Source organism: Sander vitreus, chromosome 6 (assembly GCF_031162955.1).
Source record: "Sander vitreus isolate 19-12246 chromosome 6, sanVit1, whole genome shotgun sequence".
Lineage (NCBI taxonomy): Eukaryota > Metazoa > Chordata > Actinopteri > Perciformes > Percidae > Sander > Sander vitreus.
This window is the reverse complement of record NC_135860.1, coordinates 1,485,983-1,508,270: the sequence shown is the minus strand read 5'-3', so window position 1 is coordinate 1,508,270 and position 22,288 is coordinate 1,485,983. Positions and strand designations below refer to the sequence as shown.

General features: G+C 40.0%; 2 protein-coding genes across 3 annotated transcripts in view; one reads left to right on the top strand and one right to left on the bottom strand.

The window, feature by feature from the left end:
• Positions 1 to 244: 244 nt before the first annotated feature.
• LOC144519102 (NACHT, LRR and PYD domains-containing protein 3-like) lies at positions 245 to 12,756 on the top strand. The gene is given in 13 exon segments (XM_078252000.1): positions 245 to 353; positions 2,237 to 2,374; positions 2,556 to 2,693; positions 2,875 to 3,012; positions 4,162 to 4,207; positions 4,584 to 4,803; positions 6,154 to 7,277; positions 7,279 to 7,940; positions 8,058 to 8,231; positions 9,168 to 9,341; positions 9,445 to 9,618; positions 9,701 to 9,747; positions 10,511 to 12,756. Coding segments are annotated over 12 exon segments (3,585 nt in total). The 5' UTR covers positions 245 to 353; positions 2,237 to 2,255; the 3' UTR covers positions 11,080 to 12,756.
• Positions 12,757 to 14,636: 1,880 nt separating this feature from the next.
• LOC144519103 (atrial natriuretic peptide receptor 1-like) overlaps positions 14,637 to 22,288 on the bottom strand; it is a 111,042-nt gene continuing 103,390 nt past the window's right edge. For both annotated transcript variants that reach the window (XM_078252001.1, XM_078252002.1), the window contains exons 20-22: positions 21,506 to 21,680; positions 20,566 to 20,664; positions 14,637 to 17,251 (exon numbers count right to left, since the gene is read on the bottom strand). In XM_078252001.1, coding sequence (XP_078108127.1) covers positions 17,106 to 17,251; positions 20,566 to 20,664; positions 21,506 to 21,680 — 420 coding nt within the window. In that variant the 3' untranslated portion in view covers positions 14,637 to 17,105. The remainder of the gene's footprint in view (positions 17,252 to 20,565; positions 20,665 to 21,505; positions 21,681 to 22,288) is intronic.

Here is a 22,288-nt window from a genome sequence, read left to right as displayed (position 1 = left end):
TCCAGATTACATTTTTTGAAAAACTGGGCCCAGGAGACGGTTGTGAAGTTTAACGTTGGTAGTCCCCAGAGAAAGAGAAGAAGTTGGTCATTTCATGGCGCAGATTAGAACCCAAATTAACACTTTTGCAAGGTACTATATCCGGGTCACATTCTCATTAGGGGCTGAGCCCCGAATCACCCCTGCACTCAAGCACCAACATACTATACAGTATGTGGAAAAAAAGCCCGCCCTTTGAGGGTGAAAGTGAAAGTAACAGTTGTTTACTGCTGAACTTAAACGCCTTTTTCTTTCTATCTGCGTCAGTGTGTTTTAACAGCGACAGGTCGAGGTGTTGATCCGAAGACTTACTGGTAAGTTAACACTACGTCACATTAACAAACTGTGGGGAGATGTTATGTATTTATTTACAATAATGTGCAGTAGAAGTTTGGTGTTTTCTGCAGCAGTGTAGGGGTGAGTTTATATCTACATCTGTTAACTTCATGTTGGATATCTGGTTGATCCTTTCTGTAGTTCTTTGCATAATCATAGATATATACATACATTTGCACCATTGATTTTTTTTTCTAATGCTGCATTATATGTTTTAAAATAAAGTAATATATGATTTTGATCGAATTCCACCTCAAACTCGTTTCACAAAGCTTTAGATTGACAAATGTCCATGTTACAAGAACACGTACTGTATTTAACAAAGAACTAGACCAACAGTTCAGTGCTCTTCTGTATCTATATCTATGAAATAACTTATCAGGAACATCATGTAGGTCTGCAGCGCCATCTAGTGGCCATAATAAGGGACTAAGGGACATAATAACCTGATGCATGAAAATAAACAAAAGCAATTAAAATATAGATGTCATGTATTACAAATGTAAATGGCTTTAAGAGCATGTTATTGAAGGGAGTGTGACATTGTGACATCTGAGGAACAAGATGGAAGAAAGGTCCAAGAAACTTTCACTTTCACAAAATGTTAAAAAGCCTAAAAAAGAGCTAAACATTTTTTATTTTTTATTTTTAGATGCTGTTTTTTATATTAAAATTATTAGTTTACGTTACGTTAGCTCTATTTTCTACATACTAACAATTTGAATAGCTATATAATAGATAGCCATCTAAATGAAGACTGCCTTGGACCTTTTTGAACTTTTGTGTTCCCTTCCTGAGAGCTCCTTCATTATTTGTTTGAATTTCTGAGCACTCTCGAGCTTTTTTTATTCTAGAGACGTTTTTTCCTTTATTATCTGCACCAAAGCTCAAACAGGCTCAACACCGTTTAAATAAAACACACATCTCACATCTTTGTATACGTTGTGTTGCCTGCCTGAGGCTCACAGAATCAGTGAACTCTTTTAAAATCACTTCTTAAAACCTATTTTTATAGACTTGCTTTCATGTGATGTCGTCTCTTTGTTTTTTTAAATTTATTTTACTTATTGATGTTATTGGTTGTGCCCTACACCAAGTCAGCGCGTACTGTACATGGTTCTAACAGGAAATGAGAGAAAACATGTTTTACATAATAACAGAACAAAGACATCCTTAATAAACGATACCTAGACAACAATATTATTTTACTGTCTGTGTGATGTGTGTTAAATGTAACAGTGCAATCTGCTGCAGAGTATTGTCATCATTTCAGTCTTCCAACAAAAAGATATATACACAGTAGAGTGTGGATCGGGCCGCATTTTTCTGTCCAAGCCCGGCCTGAGCCCGACAGGCATTAAGATATTTCTGTCCGAGCCCGACCCGAGCCCAACACAGTTAAAATCTCATTTTTTTTCTCATACTAATGACACATTTACGTTTGTTTGTGTGGAAAGCTTTTATTAAGCAACAGTAGGAAGGCATTCAGAAATGTCAACAGGGGGCAACAAGCCCACGTTAACACAGACGCGCACCTACATAATAAGCTGTTTTAAATTTAAAATGTTCAATGCCTTATTGCGCTGATGTGACCGAGCCCGACCCGAACTCCGACATCATTTCTAAATATCTGTCCGAACCCGGCCCGACCCGTCGGGTCCCGACAGGCTCGGTTCTGGTATCCTTCCTCTAATACACAGATATACAGATGAGGAGGTAGATGATATTTATTACAACAGCACTCTCTCCCGTGTGATACTGCTTTAGTATTTATGAATTCCTGCAGATAAATGTAGTTGTTTTGATCGACAGTTGAGCATCAAAACATCTTTTGTGTCTACATTGTAACTGATCTTCCCAGATTCACTGAAGTCTAGAAGATGGATAAATCTCAGAGCGGATCAGTGTCTTCAAATGTCAGTTTAATGTCTGAAAAGACTGACCACTCCAGAGAATATCCTCCAGACTTGAGCTCTGAACCCAGACCTTCACAAACAAGGTGAGATAATCAGTACTGTCATTTAAAGTTTCTGATATTGAGCTTTAATAGTTTTGGTTTGTAATGTTCTCTGTCTCATGACCACAATAGTATTAGAGAGAATTCCTGCAGATTAATGTAGTTGTTCAACAGTTGAGTTTCAAAACATCTTTTGTGTCTACATTATAACTTATCTTCACAGATCCACTAAAGTCAAGAAAAAGGGTAAACATCAGAAAACATCAGCGTCTTCAAATGTCAGTTTAATGTCTGAAAAGACTGACCACTCCAGAGAATATCCTCCAGACTTGAGCTCTGAACCCAGACCTTCACAAACAAGGTGAGATAATCAGTACTGTCATTTAAAGTTTCTGATATTGAGCTTTAATAGTTTTGGTTTGTAATGTTCTCTGTCTCATGACCACAATAGTATTAGAGAGAATTCCTGCAGATTAATGTAGTTGTTCAACAGTTGAGTTTCAAAACATCTTTTGTGTCTACATTATAACTTATCTTCACAGATCCACTAAAGTCAAGAAAAAGGGTAAACATCAGAAAACATCAGCGTCTTCAAATGTCAGTTTAATGTCTGAAAAGACTGACCACTCCAGAGAATATCCTCCAGACTTGAGCTCTGAACCCAGACCTTCACAATCAAGGTAAAATGATCAGTAATATCAGATTATATGTATACTCAATGTATACTGTATTATACTGGGGAAGATTTCCCAACACTAACATTTAAAGGTTCTGATATTTAGATTTAATAGTTTTGGTTTGAAATGTTCTGTGGTCAACAATTCAATTCAATTTTCAATATTATTTCAATTCAATTTTATTTATAGTATCAAATCATAACAAGAGTTATCTCGAGACACTTTACAGATAGAGTAGGTCTAGACCACACTATAATTTACAGAGACCCAACAACTCTAGTAATTCCCCCAAGAGCAAGCATTTAGTGTGACAGTAGCGAGGAAAAACTTCCTTTTAGGGAGAAACCTCGGACAGACCCAGGCTCTTGGTAGGAGGTGTCTGACGGTGCCAGTTGGGGGTGTGATGAACAGTGGCAATTGTAGTCACAATAAAGATAATGGAACTATGACTAGAAATAGTAGTTGTTGAAGTAGTTCATGGCGTAGCAGGACATAGCATGACGACACCAGGCATGTTGATACTAATTACTTAAATGTATGTAGTACTTGGCATTCTGACTGGTAGCCCCAATGAATCATTTGTATTATTAGGAATTATATTTGTATGTTATCTGCACGTTACATCACATACATCAGTCTAAATTAAGAGTTTACTAAATTGATGAAAGCTGTGCACTCTGCAAAATCCCATCCAAATCATTTTTAAGTTCCGCGGTACTATACTGAAATACAGCCTTGTCATCAGCATATAGGGAGATAAGGACAATACCATTGTATTAGTTTTTTTAAGTCCATAGACTTAATTATAATATATCATATTCGCCAAATTTACACAATGGCGGTTATGTGTTCAATAGATAAAATGAAAAGCAATACAATTATGTGTATTGTTTGCCAAACAGTAGGCAAAAGTCAGGAAAGTGTCTTAATTCTTACAAAGACACCAATAAACTTGGCATTTAAAACAATTATAGACAAACGGTGTCTGTTAGGTATACATTGTAAAACCATTTACTCATACACATTAAAACTAGAAGTAAAGATGAATTTCACTGTTCTTAATTTCATTGTGCAATAGGTGGAATTGGACAGCACTAACTAATGCATGCTTTGATAGAACATGTTTTTTGGTTACTATCTATCTTTTTTTAGTGGCCAGACCACATCAGGCATTCGGGGGAAGCAGAACACCCTGAAGGTAAGCAGATACTTAAAGAGATATTTTGCTGATTTATATCCAGCTCTGTGTCATCTTTGTGTGGGCAGTTTGTTTGCATGAACGGTGTTTGGCTCCCCTCCGTGATGCAGTTCATCAAGCTTCCGAAAAAGCCCAGCAACAGAGCTCTGCCGAGATCCGCTGGTTTACGCGAAACACATCCGCTGCTATGCTTCTCCGTGCACTGGTGCCATACACGTTCATCTAAATGCACTGCCCACACAAAGATGACACAGAGCTGCATTAAAATTGGCTAAGCATCCCTTAAATAATCAACTAATAATAGCAGATTTGCCAAAACGTGTGATTTATGGTACAGTAGACAGTAGCTAACATGTAATTTCATGGTCTTCGTCAGGTGTTTGAATCTAAAGTCATGGCTTTTGTAAAGCAAGCTCTGATGACACATAAGAAGGTCCTTTCTGAAAACCACAAAGAATTGTTTGAGGAAGATGCTGATGTGCTTGATGATCAGCCGGTCGAGTTTGATGATGAAACAAGTGAAGCATCTCTGAAGATTGCTCTCCATATCTTGAGGGCCATGAAGGCGGATAAACATGCTCACACACTTGAGCAAAGTAAGTTACTTTACTAGTTTGTGTTAGGAGATTGTAGCTGCTTGCTGTTTAATAAATGTTATTAATCTACATAAAGTTTTTTCTTTACCAATTTGTCTGTTAACTTTAGCCTAGTTTATTTATTAGATGAATTGCAATGACATTTGATGTTATGCTAGCTAAAACTAATATGTTAGCATGCTAACATTAGCATTATGCTAAAAGCAAAATTGAGCCAACTTTCTGCTGAAACTGAAATGAAACGAGTAGGGGTGTCGCGATTCTCCAAATACACGATTTGATTTGACTTTCATTTTTAAGGCCATGATTCGATTAAATTATTGATTTAAACATGTTTTAGGGACAAATGGCAGAAGTGTCCTTGCAGCAACAGCTTTGAGTTTCTCAGAGGTTTTTTTAGTGGCACAATTGAATGCACTTCCCGTCGGAGACCCCATGCTTTATGTACAAAAGGCCGTCTATTGATTGTTAGAGTGCATGTCGGAGAACAGTGTGGACACGCGCTTCACACCGCAAGCGGGCACGCGCGCCACTCGGAGAAAAAGGGGAGAAAGAAAAAATCCTCCCCATTGTCCGGATGATAAGCCAGTTGAGATCTCGTATGTGCGTCCTTGAGAACTGTAAGTCGTATAATTTATGTTGTCAGTTTATTTAAGAAAATTATTGTATTAGTCTATAGTTCTTGCAACTTTAAGTTGTCATGCTGGTAGATCCCAAGCTACCAAGGGCACTCTGGCCTATCGACAAGTGGTCAAGGTGCACACCCGTGGAGATGGTCATGTGAGGTCTGCTGACGTGAAGATAAAGGATAAGATCTACACCAGGCCCGTGGCCCGGCTGGTTGTCCTCCCAGCTATACCAGATGAGGACACTTTACCTTAGTTTTTTGTTTCCATAACTCACTCATGGGGAAGGCAAAATAATGCCACACAGTGATTTCAGGAGAGCAGGAGGATTTTTCAGTTCTATTGTTTCTCCGTCATCTCCGGCTCCGGCAGTGGCCATGATGACTGAAAACAGCAGCTGCAGGCTACCGCTATGTTACCCTGTGTCTTTAGCTGCATGCTACCAGCCGCTAAGCTATGCTGTGTCTATTTTGTTTTTCTTTTGACATGTATAAGTAGGTGGGTGAAGGGAGCAACAAATACTGTTGGAATCGCTGATCCTGCTTCTGATTTCGATACTCAAAATCGAAAGCTCATGTCAATCAATTTTCAATTTACAATTGGAAACACCCCTAGTAACAAGCATTACAACCTCCTCAGAACTGGTGTAAAGGGTAACAAGAGGGAAATGCACATGCATTGTTGTTATTATTGTTATTGATGTTTTACATTTCTATGCTGTTAGGTCATTATGGAGAACTCGTCATGTACCAACAGAAAATAAAACCTTACCTGAAGGAGAAAAGTGACTGCATATTGGAAGAGACACAGCAGTGGCCTGTGCCTCTTAGAAAGATGTATACAAAGCTATATCTGATAGATGGGGACTATGGAGAAGTCAACATTGAACATGAAGTGAGACAAATTGAGGCAGCGTTTAACAGATGTCAGAATTCTTCTGAAACTCTGATCAAGTGTGAAGACATCTTCAAGGCCAAACCCAACCAACTAGACAAACCAATCCGAACGGTGCTCACGAAGGGGATAGCAGGCATCGGCAAAACTGTGTTGGCACAGAAGTTTATGCTGGACTGGTCGGAGGAGAAGGCCAATCAAGACATCCAGCTCCTGTTTTCACTTCCTTTAAGGGAACTAAATTTTCTCAAAAATGAAACTAGAAGTTTGATGGAGCTCCTGTATGACTTCTCTCCAGGCCTGAAGGAATCTGGAATCAAAGACCTACAGATGTACAAAGTTATGTTCCTACTGGATGGTCTTGATGAGTGCAGACTCCCTCTGGATTTCAACGGAAATGAGAGATGTTGTAAAGCTACACAGTCCGCCTCCGTGGACGTGCTCCTGACAAACCTCATTGCAGGTCACCTGCTACCAAAAGCTAAACTTTGGATAACTACTCGGCCTGCTGCCGCAAACTGCCTCCCTCCACAGTATGTCGACCGGGTGACTGAGATACGAGGCTTCAACAACCTACAGAAGGAGCAGTACTTCAACAAGAAAATCGATGATGAAAACTTAGCCAGAAGAGTTATCGCAAACATAAAGTCGACTAGAAGTCTCTACATCATGTGCCACGTGCCGGTGTTTTGCTGGATTTCCTCTATCGTCCTTGGAAAAATGTGCGCCAAAGCAGGCGGAGGAAAAATGCCAAAGACTTTGACTCAGATGTACATCCACTTTCTGGCACATCAGACTGTACAGATTCATGTCAAGTACGGCAAAGAGCAACAACTGGACTCCCAAGGGAATAACAAGATGATTATGGCACTTGGGCAGTTGGCCTTCCAGCAGCTGGAGAAAGGTAACCTGATATTCTATGAGGACGATCTAAGAGACTGTGGTATTGATGTCGAAAGACGCATCTGTCTACTCAGGAGTGTGCACTCAAGTCTTTAGGGAAGAGTCCTGGATGCAGCATAAAGTCTTCTGCTTTGTGCATCTGTCTGTCCAAGAGTTTCTCGCAGCTTTGTACGTCCACGTGATGTACAAGGCCTATGGAGTAAACCTGATGACCGAAGAACCTGAACAGGTAGACCACGCCAAGCCTGTATCCGAACTGCACAAAGCTGCAGTGGACAGAGCCTTAAAAAGTGACAACGGCCACCTGGATCTCTTCCTGCGTTTCCTTCTCGGACTCTCTCTGGAATCCAGTCAGGATCTGTTGAGAGGCCTGAACATCAAGGTAGAAACCTGTGACTCCCAAAGTCATGAGGAAACCATCAAGTACATCAAGGAGAAAATAAATCAGACTCATCAGTCAGAGAGGTACATCAATCTCTTCCACTGTCTGAATGAGTTAAATGAACACGTTCTGGTGGAGGAGATCCAGAGGCACTTGGACTCAGACCGAGACTTAGCGATGGACAAGTGCTCTGCAGCTCGGTGGGCAGCTCTGGTCTTTGCGTTGCTGACCTCACCGGAGAAGCCAGAGGAGATCCACCTCAAGAAATACTCCAGAACCGAAGACGGCCTTTTCAGGCTTCTACCAGCCATCAAAGCATCCAGATCAGCAAAGCAAGTATCCTTCATCCTTATCACTGGATGTCTTGATCCCGTGTCTTAAATCTACGGTTTAACAAGTTGACTGTGACACGGGATTTAACAAGTTGACTGTGTCTTTCTGTTTATCAGGTTGAATGATTGTAATCTCACCGCAGACTGCTGTCAGAAGCTGTCAGAAGCTTTCAGCTCAAGCTCTAATGAGCTGATTTACTTAAACGTAAGTGACAACAACTTACAAGACTCAGGAATCAAGTCTCTCTGCGCTGGACTCCAAAGCCTACACTGCAGACTGAAGACCCTGAGGTGAGTCAGTGCTAAAGCTGACAGTAATGTGACTGAACAAGATAGGGAAAGTACTCACAACTTCCATGACTTAGACTGACTACAATATGACCACATTTCAGACTATGCAGACCAACAAATGTGTTAAGTCATAGTGCAAGCAGTTGTGGGTTTGGCCAACTCAATTTAATGGTGTGTCTACACAGCTTTGTTTTTCAGTCATTCGTCTCCAGTGTGTCTGATGGAGTAAAAATCAAGCATCTGTTTTAATTAATCATTCTTCCGTTTTACACCTGTTTGTTAGGTTCTGAACACTGCCTAAACGCAGGTGACCTACACTCAATTATGTGTGTCACCTTTGCCACAACGCAACATCATCTGGGAAGGTTCAGTGTTGCAACATGCAAGCACAGATTGTTAGTGGATTACATTAAAGCATGTATGCTGTATTTCTACTGTTTATCGCCCCGTCAAAAGATAAAATACTTGGCCCTTGACCACTTTCAGAGTTGTAAAATCCTGTGTGAAAGTATTATAAACCTGTGTGCAGGGTTTTGGCATTGTTTAAAATTACAGATCTGTTACTCAAACTGAACCTTGTGGATCAAATTTCATGTCTGATACAGGATTGAATTAATTTAGATTCCAGTCCAGCTAGCAGCCTTTTTCAGATTCAGTTTTTTAAATTTTTATTTCACTTTCATTTACCATTGATGTCTGTGTGTGCATAAGGTTTTGGTATGACATAAAATTTGACTCATAAAAAAAGGTCTGAGTCATGGTTTTAATATTCAACACAGAAGCCTGTAAATAAATTAAACTATTGCAAGGTTTATTATCAATATTGTGAGATGAGGGATTTAGCTATTTAGTACCTTTTGTGGTGTTGGAGTTTGGGAGATTGATATATTTGATATCTTCATATTGCAAGGGGATAATGGGGTGTTGTCCCTTCAGGCTGAACCGATGCGGTCTGACCCAGGGATGTTGTGAAAAGCTGGCTTCAGTCCTGAGCTGTCCCTCATCACATCTCCAAGAGCTAGACCTGAGTGACAACGACATTGAAGATTCAGGGGTGCAGCAGCTCTCCCCTGGACTGGGAAATGTGGTCTGTAAACTGGAAATCCTCAGGTATCACTGAAAGAAAACTACATAGAAAAACTATAATGCATGTTTAATAGCTATGACCGGTATGAAACGCTGGTTAAGAATGAATTCTGTCACTCTGTCACAGGTTGTCGTTCTGTAACATCACAGAGAAAGGTTGTGGTTTCTTGGCCTCGGCAGTGAAGTCCAACCCCTCCCACCTGAGCGAGCTGGACCTGAGCTACAATCACTTAGGAGAGTCGGGAGTGAAGCTCATATCTGAAGCTTTGGAGGAAGGACGGAGCGAATTAACTAAACTCAGGTAAAAAAAGAATACTGTCTGATGTTTTTGTATTTTTTTGTGTAATCTATGCTGACAACATGTTTTTCTATCTGTTCCACAGAGTCGACCACAATGCAGAACACTGGTTCAAACCAGGGCTGAGACGACGTAAGTCATGAATTTTCTCGCAAAAAAATCCTTTAGATATTGAGTACAGACCTAGTACAGATCCGTATTTTCAAAACATCAACACAAATGTTTTGAAAATACGGATGCCACGGTGAGGAAATGTTCCCACCGTGATAACACATTTTATAAAGGAAGAAATTCATCAAAGAATCTCAATATTTGCAGAGTGCCTTCTTTGATCTCTGGCCTCTCCAGTTTAGTTTATAGATTGCCTTGTTAACGTTATCAGGTTCTCTATTAATATTGTGTTAAATCAGAAATTTTACCAAATAGGTGCTTTTTCTTTTCAAATGTAAGTCATTGGAGACATTTTGTGAGCGTCACAAAATGATTTCGAATTTGATCATTTGGTCTGATAACATTTGGAAAGTCTAGAAGAGCCGGACGATTAAATCATTTAATCCCCATTGAAGTTAGCGGCTCGGCCGGCAGAGGTCTCTAGTATGCCTGCTCTATGGGCCAAGGAAGTTAAACCTTTTTGGCTTTATGCACCACTGAGTAACTATCATAGACATGAACGGGGCTCCACCTTGAACGCTGTATCCAGGTTTTATTATACATCCATGCTCCTACATGTAAGCTAAAGCATAAGTAAGTTCAGTTTCCTCTTTCAAATCATATTTAAGACATTTCCTCGTGCATTATTGCCATTATACCATGGCCACTTTCTAAGTATATTTATAATTTGTGGTATAAATTGCCATTACTAGATGCCTAACTTTTGACTACTTCCTGCCACCAGATGCCTGTGAGCTGACAGCGGATCCTGACTCTGCTTACAAACTCCTCGTCTTCTCTGACAACCGACGAAAGGTTAGCCAGAGCCGAGAGGAGCAGCCATATCCAGATCACCCCGACAGGTTTGACTACTGGCCACAAGTCCTGTTCCAGGAGGGCCTAAAGGGCCGCCAATACTGGGAGGTGGAGTGGGAGGGGAAATGGGTCGGGATTGGAGTGACCTACAGGGGCATCAGTCGCAAAGGGTCGGGCAACGACTGTGTGATGGGATACAATGGGATATCTTGGAGTCTGCACTGTTCCGGTAAAGGCTACCGCGCGTATCATAACTTCGAGAGCACTGTCGTTCCAGTCCCTCTGAAGGATAACTCTGGTGAACTTGCCGTGTATCTGGACTGGGAGGCTGGCATCCTGTCCTTCTACACAGTTTCTTCCGGAGGGTCGCTGACACACCTGCACACCTTCAACACCAAATTCACTGAGCAGCTCTACCCAATTGTTAGAGTGTGGGGTGAAGGCTCCTCAGTGAGGCTGAGTCGGGTGAAAGAAGTTGACAAAGAAAAGACTCAATGAGGGATGTTTGCAATGAATCAATGTTTGATTAACAGACCCAAATCTACAATATTTTACATCTGCAGATTTTGCGTGGCTCTGTTGAATAATCTTCAATCAACATTGCGAGTGTGTTAACAGTCTCCCGCTTTCATTCCTTTAACCACCTTCTTGAAAAGGTTGGCATTCCCATGTTTGTGCATATCCAAAAACCTTAATATCCAAATCTTTTACAATATTTAACTGTTTCTCCTCCTTAATTTTTGGACATGCATCTCTATCGCAGCCCTACAAACTGGTTGGTTTGTGTGTAACAACCATAGCAACGCACAGAGCTGACCATAAGCCATGAACAGGCAAGAGGCCGTAAACTGTCACAAACTGCAGTCCATCTACCCATTTTACTCTAGTCCATTTACTAATATGTAAAGTATAGTATACTCTGCTAGTAAATTGTAGCACACCTTAGTCAGCTTTAACAAATAAAATGTAACTTCCCACAATATTGTGGCTAGTGGAAATGCTGAGTGGCCAGTAATTTGGAAAACCACAGTGGCTGCTGAGCAAAAGAAGTTGATGTCAAGCCCTGTTTAAACATGATAAATGAATCTATTATCAAAATATTCAAATTCCCCGTTGATCTGCTGCAGTTATCATTGCAGGAATCCTGTGTATTTATTGACCTGTAATTTATATAATTACTAACTCGTATTAGTTTTATAGACATCACTTTATACCTGCATCGGTCTTTTCACTGTTTTTTTTGTGTGTTGTTATGGATTCATTAAAAGTAACCTAAAAGTATATGTTAAGTGTACAGTATAGGTCGGTTTGTTTTTGTAAATATCTCAGGCACCTGCGAGAATATAGTGCGGTAATCAGTACCCGGATACTATTTTTTTGTTTCTCTGTGTTGTGTGTAAACATTATGCCGGGATACATTTTATAACCAGAAAACTAATGTCTGTGGAAACCCACCCGTTCATTTAAGAAATGTGTGCCTCCCGAAATTGGACTTTGCTGCAGTAGCATGAAGTTGTACTGCGGCTTGCTCGAAGCCTTTATTCAGATTCAGGTTGCTCAGGGGCGTAACTTTGGGTTCAACATCGGGGGGGTTAAGATCTCCATCTATCTAGGGAGGTCCCGGGACATGTCTGCATGTATTGAGAAAAGTGAATTTTTTTTTGAAAAAGTTGACAAAAATGTTGAAAAAATTGTCGAAAGAAAGCAGCAGAAACATTTTTTTTTTAAGCTTAACTTTTGAATAATCGTTTGTATTATAGTATACAACAACCGATCATCTGCCAAAAAACTCTGCTTGTCTTTTGCATCTTCCAAAACAAAGCAAAGCAAAATATTAAAAAAACAGTTAAAGAAGACGGTAAAGGCAACAAAGAAAAGGACGTCCTAAATAACTCACATTTCCACATTTTCAGATTTATATATACTATTTTATTTCATTATTACTTTTTTATTTGAAAGCAAATATGTTTCCATTGTCTCTATAATGTTGTATTTAAATGTGATAGCTTTCCAAATTGCTACATAAAATAACATAAAAAGTAGCTTTTTTTATAATATAGTTTTATAGACATCACTTTATACCTGCATCGGTCTATTCACTGTTTTTTTGTGTGTGTCTGTGTATAAACACTAACATGTTGTTATGGATTCATTAAAAGTAACCTAGAAGTATAATTGTTTTGTTTTTTTTAACATTTCACATCCTTCTGATTCTATTTTTTAAGGTAATTTCTTCCCAAAACGTTTGTATTTGGTGAATTTGAAGCCCTGTGCAGTTCTTTGTGTTTTTTTTAGTAGATGTATATGATACTTTAATCGTGATATTGATTATTATTTCTTTAAGGTTTTCCCCATTTGCTGGTTTATCGCTATCAATATGATTTTTGGGAAACTGGTTTACTCAGACATGTTCATGTTTGCTGCAGCCACGACAACTAAAGACCCTAAGTGTTTAAAATCTAACCATGATTCTAGGTAAGTTCCTCCTCTGGCTCTAAAACAGCAGCACTGTCTCTTGGTTTGCATCATGAAGGGCTGATTTATTGTAGCACAGCAGTGTTTATTCTAGCCAGAATCCACGGTGAACTATGTGTTTATTTAAGAATAATGCACATCAGTTGGGGTTAGAAACATTCAGATCTTTTACTTAAGTAAATGTAGTAATACCACATATACATACACTTAAAGCAATGATTCTTAAAGTGAGGTCCTTGGTTTTCAGATTCATTTATTTAGTTTATGATGACTTTTTTTTTTTTACAAAAGGCTTCATAGTTCAACAAATATTTTATTGTTTTAATCTCAAATAGTTTATAGATTACATTCACTTATATCTTCTATGTTTCTTCTATAATCTGCAAATATGTTTTGATACATAAAGTGTTAAAAACATAGGCTACTACGTCAAATTATTCCATACATCGGGACTAAAAAAAGATTGACAACCTCTGACTTAAAGTACCAAAAGTAAAAGTGTTTATCATTATGTAGAATGGCCTATGGTATATATATATATATATATATATATATATATATATATATATATATATATATATATATATATATAAATAAAATAAATAATGGTAACAGAATTATTGATGCATTAATGACAGGGTTGGTAACTATTTCCAAAATAGCCTTTTTTTATATTTTGTTTGTAATGTTTACACCACGACAGCAATAAATAACTTTTGGGCTCTGACAAAGAAGCATAAAGATCCGTCATCCATAGCTGCTGTAATCCTGTAAAAACTCCCACCAATGTCTGCTTGGAAAGAACCAATGAATGAACCAATGTTTCCTTCACTTGCTTCCTTTCCTTGCGTCTTAGTCCGTCCGGCCGAGGAAGCATGGGAGAGATGTGAGGAAATCCGAGAGAGGAAACGAGGAAATGTGTTTTGGAGGTATAAGACGTCCTTTCCTCTGAAGCGTCATGTGAACTCGTCAGCTCTATGGGCGGAGTTAGCAATGGCTTTCAGCTGCACGCCTTTCAGTCAGGCTGCGCTCTGCATCCTCGCTCATAGCTCTTCAGAGATCCCTCCTCCATCCTCGCTCATAGCTCCTCAGAGCTAGTTCCTCGCTCCTCGGGGCAGGAATAAGAGCTTTGAGACGGCCTTCAACAAGGAGGGCCACAACAACTTCTGGTTCAAGCGAGGAGATACCAAGGAAAAGAAGTGAAATTCAGCCCCAATATACTGCTGGGTAGTTTGTGTATTTCCCTCCTTATCTTATTACAATATATTGATCTGAATCTGCAAAGTAATTTAAGTTATCATATACTGTAAATATACAAGTATAAAGTACCAGAAAATGGAAATACTCAAGAACAAGTACCTCAAAAGTACAGGCAATAAGTACATGTTAGTTACTTTCCATCACTGCCTGCCTGCAATAATGAAAGATAATTGTTTAAAATTAGTACTAGTCTGAAATATGGATGAAGATGCTACATAAATACTGTAAGTTTATCTGAAAATAAAGCACATTTTCTCTGTGACCTACTGTAATATCTCTCTTTGAAACACTCAAAAACCACACCAGATTTTTATGTTTCAGCCAAACAAACCGTTTGCTCTGCACAGAACTTTATTCAGGTCAGTACAAACAAACACACACTGCTGGTTTGATCCCCGGTTCCAAACAAACGGCTCATTTTTGATTCTTTACTTGAAGTGCAGCTAGCCTTTAGCTTGATGCGGGGAAGATAAAGTGCAACATCGAGTGAAAACAAGATATAAACAAGTTCAAACTGACCGACGGCACAAAACTAAACGTTTTGAAATGATAGCAGGTTATTAATGAGTGGAGTCTCTTCAGAGATGAGCTTTAGTACGGCACTCTGCACATGTAATACACATGTAATGGCACTATATAAAAATATCAGCTCATATAATACGTTAGGACACATCGACATTTTGAGTAGAGATGTTCCGATACCATTTTTTCCTTCCCGATACTGATCCTGATATCTGAACTTGAGTATCAGTCCGATACTGAGTACTGATCCGATAGCAATTAAGAATATATATATATATATATATATATATGATTACTATCATTGTTGTATGGCCTCACTCAGGTTAAACTCTTTGTAAAACGTGAACAAATACATGCAGAGAATCAATGCCATAGAACTTTCTTTTATTATCTAGTTTGATAGTTAGTCATAACATAAAAACAACGTAAATAAACTAGTTTTAAACTATAGTGCGTAGTTTCTGTCGCCCCCATGAGGAATTCTAAGTAATGACAACAACACTGTTGATGATACAAGCCTTACTTTTCTAAATTATGAGGTATCGGATCGGTGCGTAGACTCACATGCTCCTAATACCGATACCAGCATTTTAAGCGGTATTGGAGACTTTTTCCGGTATCTGAACAACTCTGATGTTGAGGGTTCTTCAGTTCATGAATCCAAGAAAATATTTAGTCCCAGTATCAGCTCTGTAATGTCCGTCCCATTGGCTGCTCAGGTTGTTTCAGTCCACTGAGCAGAAATAATTACTAAATCTAATTGCAACTTTTTACTGAAAAAACACAAAGAAAACATTTGTATATTTACAGAGAAGTTCTATTTCCAAAAAAGCTGCACCCAAGGTTTTTTCCGGTTGATGGTTACCTTTGCAAAGATAACCATCATTTAGCATTTTTAGTGAGATGTTTTGTTTAATACTGCAAATTTAGGTCCTATTTAATAACACCTAGTTACCATGTCCCTATGCAATATTTCTTTTCCTAGGATGGTGATGGAAGGCATGACCCACTCTACTCTGCCCCTGATTGGCTTTCCCTGTTATTCTTATCCTTACCCCAACCAATCCAACCAAAAAAGGCAGCGGGTACTAGCCAATCAGAGGCAAAATAAGGCAGGACATTCCTTTACCAGCCTGGGAAACTTGTCCCTCCCCGTCTAGTGGACCACCATGGGACCTTATTATATAAAAAATATTTACGGTAATGAACGGAGAGAGACAAATAATCTTTTGATCTTGTTTGAATTGAGCCATGGATTACAAATTTGGTGTTTGTCAATTAAAAAGACAATTTTCACCTAGTACCAGTTTTCAGTTTTCAAGACTTGACTTGAACAAACATCAGTGTGATCAGAACTACCTAAAATGACAGAAACCATCTTGGGGAAAATGTATTTGATGTGTACTTTGATTTTTAGTTTGGTCCATGTCCCATCCGTTAACATGGAGGGGGCGGGGCTTATGACCTATACTGCAGCCAGCAACCAGTGGGAGATCCAGATGTTTTAGCTTCATTTAAACAGTCTATTTATTCAGTCATCAACCCCCTGGCCGGGACTCCACATGCTAAATAACAGCTGATCCTGGTGCGTCAGCAGTGCAGCACAAAAGAGAGAATTATCCGCTGAACCTTTGAGGCGCAAGGTTTTCATATCAACTCAACCCAACTCATGATTTTCTCTATAAAACATATCAGACAAGATCTGTAAAACACACAATATAAAGTTAATATTTTCTAATCTCTCTGCTCCTTCATTTACATTATGTTCCAGCCCTTCATGAGTTCAGTTTGATTCCCGTTTCTGCGCGTTTCAGACCAGCTTTTTCTCTGTCATCGTTCCACATCTGTGTTTCTTTTTACGACTTGCGCGCTTGTCCTTCTCCCTCCTTCAGTTTTTGCACTTTTTCCGTATATGTGTCAGCGAGAATGTACCAGTACTTTCCTCCGACTTTCGTTCGGAAGTGACAAACACGAGTCCTCTGACAGGTCGGCTGCAGGAGGACGAGGACCTGAGACGTCTGTGGAGATACCTACTCTACGTTCTTCCCTTGACTTCCCTCCTTTGTCTCCTTCTCCCTCGTTTCCTTCCCTTCCTTCTCTACCTCTTACCTTTTCAGTTTGCCCTGTTGCTGAAATGTGCTATACAAATAAAGCTGCCTTGCCTTGTCTTTCCCTTCCTTTCATCTGAGCCCTCATCTCCTTCTCGTCTCTTCGTCCCCTCCTCCTCTGTCTCTGTCCTCCATCGTCCTCCTGTCTGCGGTGTTTTGTCATTGGCTATCGCTCTCTCCCAGTAGCCAATAGGTGGTCATCTTCCCTTTGCCCTTGACGTCGATCTCTCCTCTCAGCTCCAGTTGGAAGCAGTTGAACTCCGTCAGGACGTCGCGAGTCGCTGCCGACACGTGGATCTTCAGCGCTGCACACACACACACACACACACACACACACACACAGGTACACATACACACACACACAGGTAGACACACACACACACACACACACACACACACACACACACACATATACGGGACACACAGGTACACACACACAGGAACATACACACAGGTAGACACACACACACACATCACACACGGGTACACACAGGTGCACACACACAGGAACATACACACAGGTAGACACACACACACACACACACACACAGGTAGACACAGGTAGACACACACACACACACACACACACACACACACACACACACACACACACACACACACACACACACACACACACACACATAGTACACACTATACACACAAAAACACACACACACACACACACACACACACAGACACACACACACAGACACACACACACACACACACACACACACACACACACACACACACACACACAGACACACACACACACACACACACGTACCCAAGAGTTCATTTCTACACAGGCCGGGTTAAATAAATGCTGTAATTTAACTACTAAACACATGAGTTAATCTGTTTAGAGAAGTAGTTTCTGGTTGGTAAAGTATGTTTTGATATTTGATATATTTGCAGTCACTGATTTAACCAGATGTGGCTGATTAGACTTCATTTTGTTATGGCTCAAATGAATTTGTTGATCAGCTGAGAATCTCCCAGTTTAATTATCCTGGCTATCGTATCAATATCTGATCAGCTTACTAGTTCTTAATCAAGCTATACTGTATAATGGGTTTGTTTATTGTTACGGTGTGTTGCTCAAGACTGTTTCAACAGTTTTATTAATGGAGAAATGTAGTATTGTATTTGCTAAAGTTGAACGCTAAACCTTAGATGTGATGAGGGATTTGATTAAATGTAGAGCTGGGTACAGGGCCGGTGATTGCTATAGGCGAACTAGGCGATTGCCTAGGGCGTCAAAGGTGTTGGGGGCGCCGTGTCGCCCTTAGGTCTACTTCTCATTAATAATAGAATTAGAATGACATGCGAAATAAAACATGTTTATTAAACATGATCATCCTAGGGCGCCCCCCCCCCTCAGCCACACGGAGCTCTGGAGCAGACCTGTGAGTCGCAGATCGTCCTCTCTCTGTAAAAATAGAGATGAGCAGCAGCTTCAGGTTTATAATGGACGCGCTCTGCTGTCGACATGCTGCAGCAGATGTGTCCCGTTTGTGCTCCGTGTATTTCTGCAGTAGGTCTAGTTTCGGGTTTCCACCTCCGATGTAGAGCAGCGTTCAGCCACTTCCCTAAACTTTGTCTCATTCAGAGACCAGAGTCTCAAACGGGGCTCTGAGTCTGTCAGACGGTCTGAGATCGACCGTATCAGCAGAGCAATCCCGTAATGCACAGCAGACTGTGGTGCAGGGGGATTATTTTCTGAAATGTTGTGATTTCATTCTTGTAATAGCCTATTATCACTTTATTTTTCTCAAAATATCACGACTCCTCCAAATCTCAGAGAGGACAGATGAGATATATTTTGAATGTGCACAAAGTTTTGAACATGAGTAGAAATATTGCTCAAACACATCTGAAATATTACAGTCCAGGGGTTTATTAATTCATTAAAATGAATTCATGTATCATTGAGGTGAATAATTGTCATATGCACATTTAAGAAGGTTACTTCCTCAACAAAAGAAGCAAAAGAGGAGGGAGGAGTAAATGATGCTAGGCTAGATGTGTGCTGACTCAGATATAATTAGAAATGTTGATCCAAAGGAGAATAAATAGATGAAAGCGATACAGATTTCCTGAGAGCCTTACTGCTAAATATTCCATTATGTTTTATATTTGGATTGTAATCTATGTTTCCCTTTACATAAAGATATTTCCAGCATAAATTGATTCATAAAAATGTAGAAATAGGTGCATAAAAATTCACCTGAATGCAGGAAATGAAGTGTTTAATGTTCAAAATGTTCAGGGGGAGGACCCCCAGACCCCCCCCCCCCCCATCATAGGTCACCACGCACACAAATCTGGAAACAAAACACTGGCCTTTGGGTTGCCAGACCAGTTATGATTAGACCAAATGTTGGTGCCATCTAACTTACATGCAAGTAAAATGTACATACATTGGTACTCTATCGTACTGCGAGACTCCACACTCAGTCTCACCTAGGGCAACCAAAGGGATAGAGCCGGCCCTGGCTGGGTACCAAACGTTTTAGGCACCTGCCCAACGACTGCCTTGTCATTGTGATTAAATACCAATTTCAATACCTAAGGAGTAAATCTCATCAGCGTCAGTGAGCCAATAAGCACGCAGCACGCTTCTACAAAGATCTAATAATGTTTGTGATTGTCTAACGTTTCACATCGTAAAACGCAGGTAAAATCTCTACGTTACACAGAGACGGGGCTCACACGTGTGTGTGTGTGTTGTATTTTGAGAGGCCTGACTACAGTGTGTGTCACAAAGATGTAAAGGGAAAAAAGACGATTGGCTGTCTAACGTGAAGCGTCGTAGAGACATGCAGGAAAAAACTGATTTCTACCGAAATGTGTAATGTGAAAAATTCTTTTTGTTAAAATGGATTTCATAAAATCCTCGTTGAGCATCTTGTATCGATGATACCCAGCCCTAGTTAACTGCTACTGAACCTCAGCCCGACCGACAACATTATCTAACCCAGTGGTTCTCAAATGGGGGTACGTGTACCCCAAGGGGTACTTTGGAGGACTGCAGGGGGGCACGTGTTTTTGTCTGTTTTTGAAGTTTGTCACCTTTTTTTGAAGGTTTTGTCGTTTGTTTTGACCTATTCTTGCCTTTCTTCCTTACTTTTTTCTACTGTCTTTTTTTCTTCAAAGTTTTTTTTCTGCTTTTTGCAGTTTCTGACTCTTTTTTCAAAGTTTTTTTTCAAAGATTTTGTCACTTTTTTCGAGGTTTGTCGCTTATTTGAATTTTCTTTCACTTTTGTCGCCCCAGTGTTGCCTTCCTTCTTTCTACTGTTTTTTTTCCTAAGTTTTTATTACTATTTATGACCTATTCTTACCTTACTTCCTTCTTTCTACCATCTTTTTCCAAGGTTTAAAGTTTTTAATCAGCATTTAAATGTTTTTCAGTTTCATGGCTGTTGTTTGGTAAATCTATCGCTGGTCAGGGGGAACTTGGCTTAAAAACACTTAAAATGGGGTACATTATTGAGAATCACCGATCTAACCTGAATATGTGTTAAAATGTGTTTGTTGCATTATCCCCCCGAGTCTTTGTGTCGACTGCGTGTTATCTTTGTTTGACGAGACGTTTGTGTTTCTGTGCAGTTCTGACCTTCTCCGCTGGACTCCATACGTGACGACGTGTTGACGGTGTCGCCGAACAGACAGTAACGAGGCATCTTCAGACCCACCACGCCCGCACACACCGGACCTACAACACACAGTCGGAATCAGTTCATGCATCCTGGAGCTCAACAGCATCCATACAGTTTGTTTGCTGACGGTCGCCGAGGTAACACACACGCACGTGCACACACACACACACACACACACACACACACACACACACACACACACACACAGTTAAAGTATTAAAAGTAAAGAAGAATCCTCCCATTGTAGAAAGAGTAAAGGATCCACCCAGCTGTGTGTTTAATGGTCTGATCATCTCAGCTGGACTTGTAGCCGTTATATTGTTGGCTAGTTTACTTTATAATAAAACATCAGATTTTATAAACTACATCTGTTTTGACCCTTGTGTTGTCATCCTGTCCACCATACAACTTTATATTTTCCTGGGTTAAAATTAAAGCTATTTTTTCAACGTTTTTGGTTGACTTTTTCGACACTATTTCCGATGATTTTGTCACTTTTTTCCAACGTTTTTGTCTCGTTTCCCAACGTTACTGAAGCTTTTTTTTTTTCAGTTTGTTGTCACTTTTTCACAAATTCAATGAAAGTAGTAAAGTTATCATTTATATAACATATAGAAACTTTTTGAAAATGGGTCAAATTTGACCCAAGTCCAACAGGAGGAGTAATATGTAAAGTAACTAGTAACTAAAGCTGTAACAGATGAATGTAGTGGAGTAAAAAGTACAATATTTCTCTCTGAAATGTAGCGGAGTAGAAGGAGAAAGTGGCATGAGAAGAAAAGACAAGTAAAAGTACCTCAACAAAAATAATTTGTACTTAAGTACAGTACTTGAGTAAATGTACTTAGTTACAATCCACCAGTGGTAGAGGCTAAGTATCTGTGTACATATTCTCACCGCTGTGTATTCCTATCCTGAGTTTGAGCTGCTGTTCTGAGCGGTGGCAGATCTTGAAGGTTCGGACGGCGTCCAACAGGGCGAGCGCCATGCGGGCGATCTCTCTGCCGTGCAGATTCCCGTTCCTCACCGGCAGCCCCGACACCACCATGTAGGCATCGCCGATGGTCTCCACCTGGGGGCGCCACGGCAACACACACAAACAGGGTACAAAAGGGTAAGTGTCTGAGAGGAACACTGCCTATCTCAGTTCACAGCCTTTTAAAATATATGTTAATGTTTTAGATTATACTTGAGACCTTTACAGAGTGATCCATATTTTTAACAGTGAAATAGAAGAGCACAAACAGAACACGGGGTGTTTCTTCACTTGAAGTGTATATATAAAATTAGGCATGTACTGTATAGGAATAGAAAAAGAAATAGGATGAAGAATTTAAATAAAATAAATAAAGAGAAAATGACAACGTTCTTCTTCTCTTCTTCCTCCTATTTTCCCCTTCTGGGGCATATAGGCCGCCAAAAAAGATTCTCCAGTCATCTCGGTCCTGAGCAAGCCTCTCCAGCTCCAGCTGTCCCCCAAGTGTGGCCTGTCCTCTTGACATCGGGGTCCAGGTCTCGCCGCCAGCTGTTTCTGGGTCGACCTCTTGTCCTTTTCCCTTTGGGATTCCATGAAAGGGACTGTCTGGTGATATTGGAAGCCGGTGTGCAGAGGGTATGCCCTAACCATCTGTGTGTCTATCCTACTGTCTACATTAGTCTCTTATATTGTCCATATTTAAT